The 11,707-nt window shown below is 40.7% G+C and overlaps 1 protein-coding gene across 1 annotated transcript; it reads left to right on the forward strand.

Annotated features, from left to right (window-relative positions):
* The first annotated feature begins 475 nt into the window (after window positions 1-475).
* On the forward strand, window positions 476-10,787 carry LOC131251089 (uncharacterized). Its single transcript, XM_058251597.1, has 3 exons — window positions 476-922; window positions 6,004-6,151; window positions 10,381-10,787. The coding sequence occupies exons 1-3, from the start codon at window positions 557-559 to the stop codon at window positions 10,608-10,610; spliced, it is 744 nt and encodes a 247-aa protein (XP_058107580.1). The 5' UTR covers window positions 476-556; the 3' UTR covers window positions 10,611-10,787.
* Window positions 10,788-11,707: the final 920 nt, after the last annotated feature.

Here is an 11,707-nt window from a genome sequence, read left to right on the forward strand (position 1 = left end):
TATCTTTTGCTCCTCTTTATGCTATTCGCCCTATAATCACTGCATCATGATCGCTCTTCTACCCATCGCTTAAACAATGACTTGCCACTGTCCACGTGTTTCAGCTGTATTATCAAGAAATCTTTTTCATACGTTTTTACAAATCTTTCAGTCTAGCGTGCGGAATCATCCATACCACACGTAACCTAATCTAATTGAATCTCACAAGGAAGGGTGATAATGGGTATGGACAATTTGGTTCTGCTTCATTTTTGGAATCATTACTAAAATGAGCGGTCAAAACGGATGAACGTCTTGGATGAGACGTATATAGATCACAGTCGGACCCACAGTCAGGGATACACCGATCTCGGTGAATCCCCGGATGCACCGAAAGCGCGCCCGTAAATTGCTAAACATTTTTCACTACGAGAAATTGAAGGAAATGATTGTGTAATGGATGTGAAATTTGAACGTAATCCATACGCGATGGGGACCACCAACGGACGGTCCAGATTGATACATGAGCTCAACCACATTCATGTCCGAACACGCGAAGATTTTCCCACTCTCATGAATGGCTTCTTCTCCTTCTCTACTCTCAATTTCCCTTTCAATCCCTCTCCATCTCTCCCCCCATCTCATCCTTCTTCCAAAACCCTACATCCCTTCCCAATCTCCGAACCGCAGGATCTTCACACGATCCAATCATCAACGGCCCGATTTTCGCCTTTCCTATCGATTATCGACCGTTCGCTCATTCGAAGAATCCGACGGCGACGATTGCAACTTCGATCAAGCGGTTTCGCTCTTCAATAGCAGGGATTACTACAAGTGCCATGATTTCCTTGAGGATCTCTGGAACAGAGCGGAAGAGCCCCGGCGCACTTTAATCCACGGGATTCTACAGTGCGCAGTGGGGTTTCATCACCTCTCTAACCAGGTAGGCTCCTGGTACATCATTCACCTCAAGTTCGATCTGTTTAGTAGCAGGATGCTAAGTATAATCGCGTGTAGTTATAATTGTACTATGGACCTTGAAATCATCGATCTAGACCGTCTAATAGGTCCATCCATGGCTTGGTGGGCCACCCGGAAAAAATTACACTGATCGCATGTCTCTAACACTATGGAAGCTGGCTTCCTTTCTATAACCGTTAGTTCTCAATTCTAAGGATAGATGGCTAAGATTGTCCGATGAAAGTTGAATATACGGGTTCGGACTGACGGTTGAAGGTGTTTACAAAAAACTACTTACTTGATATAGAATTTACATTCTGATGCCTTTTTCAAAATGGTTTTCAATAAGATACCCCATTAATGTTTTTTATCATTGGAGTAAATGGGCTGGCGGCTCATGTAGGCCCCACTGTGATGTTTATGTGAAATCCACTCGGTACACCAGGTGTTTCAACCCATGTCAGGTCAAGGGCCGAAAAATCAGCCCCATCCACTGTTCAGGTGGACCACATGATTGGAAATAGTGTATAAAGCAATGCTTTTCCTCCAAACTATTTCCCTTAGTGTGGTCCACCTGAATCACGGATGAGCATGATTTTTGGGTCCAAGGCCTAAATTTTGGTGTGACATCTATTGGTTGGAGTGAATTTCTTATAATTATCATGGTGGGCCCTGTAAAAATCATGGGTGGACATCTCTCTAATAATTGATTCCTTTGGTGTGGCCCGCCTAAATCGGAGGTCAGCCTGATTTTTTGGCCCGGAGCTTAGCCTGGGATTATCCATCTAATGGTGGGAGTGGATTACACATAAACATCACTGTGGCCCCCCTTAAAAAATCAAGGGCAAGTCCCCCTCTCCCAAATGGTCCCAGATTTCCGCCCATGTATTAATGGAATTTTATGGGATGCCCACCTTTGGCCTTTGACAGGGCCCACCAAGATGTGTATGTGAGATCCACTCTAGACATTAGATGTGTAATCCTAAGTTAGTCCCAGGGCTAAAAGTTCAGGTTGGCATGTGATTCAGGTGGGTCATACCAAAGGAAAGACGGTTGGGAGAGAGATGTCCACCCTTGATTTTTACAGGGACCACTGTGATGATTACAGGAAATCCACTCAAACCATTAGATCTCATGCCAAAATAATAGGCCCATCTGTGATTGAGGTGGGCCACACTGAGGGAAACAACTTGGAGGGTGAGTATGGCCCAACATGTGGTAGGGGTGGATTTCACGTAAACATCATGGTGGGGCCCACCCCAGTCATCGACCCCTTCGTAGGGCTGAAAGTCGGGCGGGTTGGGTCGGGTTGGGAATTCTCAACCCAAGCGGGTTTGGTCAGGTTGACTGGATTGGTTGGGTAGATATATGTTAATATTTTCTTAGTCTATTATATTTTCAATACAAGTTTTACTTTTTATACCTATAATTTTATTAATTATATATGTAGTCATTTATCGTAAAGAACATTTTTTATAAACAAACAAGCTAAAATATAGGACAACTGCTCCTTTAAAAGTTGTATTATGGATCAAGCAATCTATTTGGGAGAGAGAAATTCGGTGTATCTTGTTAGCTTAAGTTATTAGAAATGACGTGGACCAATGAAACCCGACGGCATTGGAATTTCCCGTGCATTCAACATAGACGATCTGCCTCAATTATAATTAATTTACAAGGATCTTGTATATTGATCGGGTTCGGGTTGGGTCGGGCAACCCGAGACTTCAACCTGAGCCCAACCCAAGTTTTATCAGGTTGGCATTTTTATAGCCCAAGCCCGAGACCAAACCCAATACATCTTGCCCAAGCCCAACCCAAGGTCGGGTCGGTCATGGGTCGGTCGGGTTGAACCCGCCCAACTTTCAGCCCTACCCCTTCACTCGGACAACTGATCCAACTTCAGTCAATGGTACCACAGCCATTACTTAAATTAATTGGGTAGCTTGCTCTCTCTCTCTCTCTCTCTCTCTCTCACACACACACACACACACACACACAACTGATCCAACTTCAGTCAATGGTACCACAGCCATTACTTAAATTAATTGGGTAGCTTGTTCTCTCTCTCTCTCTCTCTCTCTCTCTCTCTCTCTCTCTCTCTCTCTCTCGCAAAGTTTCCTCTCTTTTTGTTCTTTTTCTCTTTTTTTCGTCGTAAATGATCCAAACTGTTTTTTCTATAGCATTTATTGGTTGGTTAGGTCCTTGGATGGGTGTACTTTTCGGACACCAATCACTAAGATCGTGTTGGATCTGATGGACGGTCCAGATTGTTGATGTGGATTATTAATGTTTCAAAAAACTTGCAGATTGGAAAATCAAGGCCGTCCAATTTCCATTTTCATTGTTAAATGTTGCTGTATTTATATTCTTGACTGTCTTTTTGTAGTCCTTTAATCCGAGGGTTAGGATTGTCCTGTGAAGTGGGATTTTGGGGCATGGTCCATCCATGGTTTGGAGCATCAGATCCAAAAGTTTCAAAACTCAAAATCACGACTTTATTTAAAAGTCCATAGATTTGAGTTGGGTAACTCAGCTGAGTTTTTCTCTAGCATTGTGCACTATGACTCAGCACCATTGGATGTTTAAAATTCATAAATATTGTATTTTGTTGCAAGTCAAATCTACTCTTTCTTTTCAACTTCTGAGTTTTATTGAGTTGAGTTGAGTCTACGGAGTCCTAAAGTCTTGGCCGAACCATGACCAAGTTGTATCATGTCTTGATGATATCTGATAGAGTTGAGTCGAGTCAACTTGACCCATTCTATGTCAAAATCTTTGAATTTTAAAAACATGGATCACATTAATGGTATGAATTACCAATTTGTATAGAGAAAAAAGGGAAAGAAAGAAAGCAAAACAAAGTAAAAGAAAGTCGAGGATACTCTAAATATCCTCATGTGATCATGTAATTCATTGTGAATGACAATCCAAGCTTTGTGCGTGCAAGTTGTGTCTAAGCGTGTTCAAGTGCATTTGCATGTGTCCAAGTGTGGATAAAGTATGTTGCACTTAGATGTAGTGATGGACTTGGATACGCAAAACTATATTTGATGCAGGATCGATGCATGAACTAAGTAACACGTGAGATCAAATCACCAAATTAAGATATTTAACAAAAAAACACAAACGTCGTTATATTCATCACAAATATCATAAAAATCAAAAGAAAATCATGCATAATCCTAACCTAAGCTACCAACGTCGTAACACAAGATCATTAAATAAAAAGAAACTAGGATCTAATGAATGTAAGGACATCCAATTAGCATAGGATATAGTCTATTTTAAAATAGGAAACATAATACAACCTAGGGTAAAAATTAGTTTTGGGTAATTTGGGAAAGTAGGAGAATTTGGAAATTTAGGTTTAGGGGATGGAAGAAAGGGGTTTTGATAATGATGGTGGGAAACCAAAAGGGGCAGATGGGATTCACACGTGTGGCGTGGGAGGATAAGTTTAGGTCGGTTATGATTTGGATTGTGGATGGGTATGATAAAGTTGGATTTGGGAGAAGACGAATATCTAGGATGGGAGAATTAAGAACCTGAAGAAAATACTTGGATGAGGGAGAAATGAGAAGATGGTGTGGGGATAGATGGAGACCTCACACTTCCGTTGATGGAGATTAGTCTCGCATCAATCTTCCTTCTAAATCGCATGGAAATATCTTCGCATGAAGATGGGAGAAGATAGCAAGAGCCCCTCTCTCTCTCTCTCTCTCTCTCTCTCTCTCTCTCTCTCTCTCTCTCTCTCTCTTTAAATCACAAAATCCAATGGGAGAGTGGTCGCATGCCCCCCTCTTTTCATAGAACAAAAAAGTTTCAAAATTTACAAAAATCCTCATCTTTTGAATTTTAACGAAAATAGCCCTAGTATAAATAAAATCAACTAAAATACTCATAATGTGTCCAAATATAAAATAATAAAAAACTAAATCTTAAAATATGATAAAGTCCAAAACTGATGTGGATGATCAACGATCAATGACCCGATCGTGTGATTCATGTGATCCAATGGCCCGATGGCCGCATCCCTCCTATCCAACGGTCTGGATCACTCCATAAAGTAGCCCCACGTGCATCTTCCCGGTGGGGGTCTTGCAAATGCTCGCACATGCACACAATCATTGGTACTCGTCTAGCCACAAGGAAATCGGCGTGACCCGCCTCCTCTGATACGTACGTAAGGGTGTACGTGACATGATGTCCTTATCAGTATTTAGACACAATTAGACACATTTTTGCGTTTGTGCAATCATCTTAACATACAAAGCTCTGTATTGAATTCGGCCTCCCACTAAAATGGCCGCGACACATGGCACTAGTATTCTTTTGCTTTTTAGGCGGCGCTGCTGATGGGTGGACCATATTTCTTGAATATGGATTGTTTTCCCGTGTACAATGCCCAGAGGGACTCACATAAATCCTCATTCTAGCCAGCTCAAGACATGTGGGTGGGGACCATCTTATAGTGACACAAGCCATCTATCTAGTGGGCCTCTCTGTGGCAATCCAATTCAAGGCCTGGTAGATGACAGATTTGTTGTTGGAGACTTTTTGTCCTTCCCCAATCAATGTCGTATTGGTGGGACACACTAGATGAATGATCTAGATTACTGAAGGCGCCCACTGTGGATGGGTGATGCTTCCAAACACTCTCCCTGTACAATCCCAACCATGAAGTCCTGCAAATGTTTGGCTGAAAGAAAAAAGAATAGAGCTAACAGTCCACACGCAGTGGGAAGAATTATATCATTTAGCATCTTAAAAAAAAAAAATCTGTCATTTAAATGGCGGAGATTCTTTCATTTATTTAATTTTTTTCTCTGTCTCCTTCCACAGTGGGGCCTGCCAGATAAATGGTTGGAATCACTAAATGTGGGCCCCATTCATGCAGGCTGATCCTGAAAAAAATGGTATTGGAGTGCGAGTTGCGAGTTTTAGTTTTTGATTGTTTTTTACCCATCAGGGGGTAATGATTCATGACTTGGTAGCTTGGGAATCCCCTTTTTTCTGTGGTTTTACTCAAGATCAGTGTTTTGGGTTTTGATTGTGTTTAAGAACCACCGAGGAGCGATGATGGAGCTTGGGGAAGGTCTTTGTAAGCTCCGGAAGATGAATTTCACGGAAGGGCCATTTCATCAATTCGAGCAAGAGATATCCGCAGCCCTTGATTTCATTTATCAGACTCAGCTCGAACTTGCTGCCTGTAAGTGATCTCAATTACATCTTGTTTTAACTTCAGTATCCATGATACTTCTAGCAATTTACCCTTCATGGAGAAGAAGTCGATGGTTCTGAATCGTAATTTTCTTAAGGAAATATTGTAGCTTGAAGATTTTGAGTTTGATTGCGTTTCTCTTTGCGAAAAACCCGAAACCTCAAACACAAATTAGATGCATTTGGATGCACTGTCGAATTTAATTGCAATCTTAGGTGCCGAAACTTCTGCAAATTTTTAAATTGAGCAGCAACTGTAGTTGCACAAATCTTCTAGACTTACCAACATGCCGCTCTCACTTCTTACTCATGTCCTGCACCATTGTTCCTGCTTCCGCTCCCGTTTGCTAGCCTTTCACACTTGCTAATGTTTCACAGCAGATGCTTCCCTACTCCTGCACCCAAATCCATCCTGCTTCCCAACATGCTTTATGTGAGTAAGGTTGCATTTTTGTCCAATAAAAGGGGAATAACCAAATCATAATTTCCTTTGCATTCACATTGAGAGTCCGGATTCCATATTGCAATTACATTAGTTTCAAGTTGGAATTGAAAGAAACAAATACAACTCGAATTTCCCGATTAAAAGAAAGAATAAGTGAATAACGCTATGGCTATTCACCCTCGTATTCCAGCACGTGTCTGCTCCTTCTGACTGAGGCAGCAGTTGCAACAAAAATCTGTGGGGCCGCAATGATGCTTGTGTGGCATCTACTCTGTCCATTGTTTGCTCCGTCTCATGCTAGGACGTGACCCTGAAATCAGGTCTATCCAAATCTCAAGTGGGTGACACCAAATGGAGCAATGGGGATGGGACACACAATTGAAATCTTCCTGAAGCCAATAGAAGATTTGGATCAGGCTGATGTTTGTTTTTACCCTTTATCCCCTGATGTACTCACCTTATGAATGGCTTCAATGTCATATAAACATCACAGTAGGCCCCAAGAAGGTCTCTATGGTGGGTGTACCCATTCCCATTGTTCCCTATGGTGTAACCCACTTCAATTTTTATCAACCTGGTTTTTGGATTCATGTCCTAACATGAGATGGTGCAACTGATGGGTGGAGTGGATCTAACACAGATGATGGTGGGCTGATAAAGCTTTTTTGTTTCTGGCGACGAACGGGAAGGGACACGTCTTGATATTAGAGAGTGAATCACCCCCAAGCACATCACAATAGCATTACTTAAAAAAATAATAATAACAATTTAGGACTACATTATGAATTCTAGGAAACACCATTAGTTTTGTTTTTTGTTTTTTTTGTTTTTTTTTGGTAACATTTAAAAAGAAACTGTCAGTGGGGACAAAACAGCACTATTTTTTCTCATTCCCTCTTAAGATGAATGTTCACAATTCAATTCTCTGGTGCATCCAAACACAGCCTTAAGAGTGTTTATTGTGATGGAAACTTTTCTTTTTTTCCCAATAATCTGCAAACATTTCATTCAAAAGCCGAACACAATCCAAAAGAAAAATCAGAAAAGCTGTGGTCTCAACCATTTCACTTGCCTCTCTACATGCCCATAAATGATATATTTATCATGGAGGCCAAATAAAAAATTTCATAAAGAAATAAAATCCTTCCACAAGATGTAACATTGCTTGAATCTCCTTCAATAACAAGTCTCCCTAAAAAAAGACTTGGTGACTAGCATCCAAATAATATTGATATTTAGCTTTTAGATGAAAAATGTTTTATTTGTGCGTAGACACCCCACCCAGTAACAGAATATTTGATTGTGCTTGATTAGAAGAATTGCTTTTCACACGGAAATCTGGAACCACACACTCTATCCAAGTTTATATGAGCCAAGCATAAATCCAACCCAGATCACTCCCAACCTAATTTGAACTGACCCAGAGCTTGATTCAAGCCATCCGGGTGCCATAATAAGGCCAGATTGGCCATTTGGTGGTAGCATAAATTCAGTTTTCACCGACACCTTTTCTTCTCCAAAAGCTAGGTGTCCCAGCAATCAGTCAGATGCCAAGATTTGTTCAAAGATTACAAGTGGAAATTGGATTTCTGCTTTTGATGATGGCCCAGTTATGTTATCATTTTCTTACTTTTCCAAATTTCCTATCACCTTCCCCTCCCTCATAAGCCTACTTCAAACCTTATTATCAAAAACCCTTAAAAGAAAATCACTTTACATTTTTTACCCATAGCTCTCACCTAAATTACCAAGCCAACCACCCCAACCAACCAATGAGAGAGTGCCCTATCCATGCGTCAAAGAACTTTGAAGAGCCAATCATAATAAGCTATGTGATATTTTGCCCATCACTTACCCACTAATAACCAAAATGTCATCACTTGCTAGTTGCAACTATAAATACTCCCCCATTCCTCTCATTTATGGCACACAAGAATAGGTGAGGACGTCCCAGAGAAAAAGGGTGAAGTGCTTCCCTCTCTCTAAGACTACCCTCCCACAAGTTCCATGTGAGAAGGTTCGGAAGCGGATCGAAGAACTCCAGCTATCTTCTCTAAGGAGTACTAGTGTTCTTCCTTCCCTGCTCACATCTCAAATCAGGCCCCGCCGTCTTGCAATTGGACATTTTGTAGAATTGGAGATCTAAGAGTACTGATCATCTTCTTTCTCAGAGGAATGTTGAAGTTCTTCCCTCTCCTCTCACATCTTTAGGCCCTCGTTAATACGAGCAGTTCATTTACACTAAACACTAAAATTAAGAGAATCCATAGAGATATTTATTGAATTGATCTTTTCTCAATATCACGAAAAAGATCTAAGAATAAGATTAGTTGATGGAGCGGGGAGATAGATCTGAGGAGAAACTGGTAGTGAGAGGAGATTACTTGTTCCTTGACAAATCAAAATTCACCTGATTGATGAGTCATAAGGCAATTCAAGGTTCAGATGGTTATTAAGAATATGAATGAATAATCAAATTGAATTCATGGATTTACTTAGGTTGGTTTGTGGCTCAATAGAAAGGAAGGATTTGTATCTTCGAAACCCATTGTAAGGGGCTGTTTTCTTTTACACTGCTTTTCGTGTACTACATTACCACATCACTTCTCATGCACCCTGTATTGTAGTTTGTGCTTTGTTTTTTGCTCTGTTCATTTACCCATTTTCAAGCAATAATCTGGAGCTAAAATCCCAATAATACCGAATCCCATAAAGTATGGATCGAACATTTGTACGGGTGGAGAACAGTGCCCCACACTTTCTTTCTTCATAACCAAGGCCCTCAGAATCTGCAGACGTAGATCACGTGGAGTTATTTAAATCTAAACCGCACATCTCGACCCACTGGTCATTGTGGTTCCACAGTGCCTAGCCTACCATAGATTCCAGGATTTTGGCTAGTGGTGACCCATAAGCACTTTTTCTCTCTCCTGCTGCATCGCTTCCCATGCATTCTACCACTGTTTCAGAACATGTTTCGAGTTTTGAAGCAATGAAGATAAAGTCATGTATCTCAAAGTAGTGTAACAAATTTGGTTAGACATAAAATTGAAAAGAATAATTAAAAAAACAAAACAAAAACAAAATAGCAACCACCCTTCATGATATTTTTGTCCAATTTAAGGGTGACTTTGCTGCCTTGCAAAGGTGGGATGCGAGTGGTACTTGAATTAGTTAAGGTCACTTGCTTATAGATGAAGTAGGAAGCTTGCTACAATAAATCCCTGCATATAGAATACATCGGGACCATAGCCGTTGAATCTGGGGTCGAAGTCTTGCTCTGCTAGTGCGAGTTTTTGTGCTCTTACTGCCAGTCCCATGCTCGGATAAAGGAGGGTTGTGCAAGGTAGGCAGACTGTGTAAAACTTTTGCCATATCCTTTTCTCATTAGCCAACTCCAATTAGTTGGAACAAGGCTTAGATGATGATGATGGATCGTGTGAGTTCTGTCATATAAACGTCTGGATCATTTAAACACTAACCCAGATCCAATAGCTATGGCCCTGTCATTTCTTATGACAATATGTTGCAACTTAATACCAATTTTCTATGTTTTGATGCAACAACAAGATGTTATTTAGAAATACTTTTGTTGGTTGGTTACTCGCTCCTGATACCTTTATTGCATGGTTGGACTGCTCTTCTTCTTCTCTCTTTTTTTTTCTTCAACACAACAAAATCATGCTATGCCTCTGAGACCAATAACCGATGATGATGATTATCTTGTCTATGTCCAATTTACATGATTACGAATCAGATTTTTCTTTTCGCAGGTACTGATGATTTCTGCCTGGCGATGGACGGATCAGAGAGATCATACCAGCTGCTAGGCAGCTTTGCTGCTGGGCAGCATCTTTATAGATTAGAAAGCGATCCGGGTAGTGACAATCTCTATATTGCTTTCTTCCCTGAGGGTCCTTACAACTCGCATAAACCAGCAAGAGTGAAGGTTCCTACTCTTCATGCAACAGAAGAACATCTAAAGGCCTGTGAGTATGATTAATCTTGTAAGATCTACTCAAAATATCCTTGTTCAATTTTAAGTACACGCTCGTTCATGTAAATTTCTGTAAATTTTTGGATTGGTGGAAACCAAAACATAGATATGAAATACCAAATGTCACAACAGAGGAAAGGAGAATGTGTGGAAAAGAATCTATGTTATTATATTTATTTTAGCCCGCGTGATTTCTATGAAAATGTTAAAAACATCAACTGTAAAAAACCAAGTGTTGGCCAAGTTCTGCTTAAAGATATATTGGAGAAAGCTCCACATAATGCTTGTAATGAGCTTTTCTAAGCACACACGTGTGCAATGAAACTCCTATACATGCCAAGCATACTCCCTCAATGGCAAACGGGTGGGATATCCAATCCATCCACCAGTTTGGTTTGTATATGTTTTCTCAAATATAAATCTGGTCCATTCAGCATATGGGCCCCAATATTGGAAACGTATGGATGGGTTAGAAAACTTCAACCAAGTTTTTTAAAGCCATAGATTTGTTTTTCTAATTGTGGCCCACATGACCAGTGGATCAATCTGATTGTTGGGCTAGGGCATGAATATAGTAGGCTGTTCTGACTGTTGGATTGCATCTTAGACCTATCGTGCCATGCTAGCATATGTATGGCGTGTAGATGAACTTTATTGCACGTGTGTGTAGGCCTAGCAAATATTTGCTTGCAACTACCGCTCAGGTTTTCAGTTTGTATGCACTGAAAATACACCGTATTGGAAGAATCCTAACCCTTGAAGACGTCCTATTGCTCCGATTCAAAAGTTGGGGATTTTTTGTGCATGAGCATTGGTGGCGAGGACTATCAAATCATCAATTTGGATCAATGAACCATGGGGGCACTTGCAGAATAACTAATCACTTGTTCTAAAAGCTCAAACTGATAAAGTGTAGGAAATCAATCCCTTTATCTCATATCCCAGGTTAGACCCTTAGTTGAACCCCCTCATGGGTCCCGCTTCACATGGGCTATTCACCCCAAGTATGCCCCCACTTCACACAAGCCACCCTACTTAAGATCGGTGTGAAAATGCCCATGCCCTGCATTACATTGTATGCATGGTTAAAAGACAACAACATG

This window comes from Magnolia sinica, chromosome 7 (genome assembly GCF_029962835.1).
Source record: "Magnolia sinica isolate HGM2019 chromosome 7, MsV1, whole genome shotgun sequence".
In the NCBI taxonomy this organism is placed as follows: domain Eukaryota; kingdom Viridiplantae; phylum Streptophyta; class Magnoliopsida; order Magnoliales; family Magnoliaceae; genus Magnolia; species Magnolia sinica.

Excerpts from the sequence above, each read along its gene's own strand:
- LOC131251089 (XM_058251597.1), top strand. The coding sequence starts at position 557 with ATGGCTTCTTCTCCTTCTCTACTCTCAATTTCCCTTTCAATCCCTCTC. Across the intron at positions 923-6,003 it reads TTCATCACCTCTCTAACCAG|AACCACCGAGGAGCGATGAT; the intron begins GTAGGCTCCTGG and ends ATTGTGTTTAAG. Across the intron at positions 6,152-10,380 it reads TCAGCTCGAACTTGCTGCCT|GTACTGATGATTTCTGCCTG; the intron begins GTAAGTGATCTC and ends TTCTTTTCGCAG.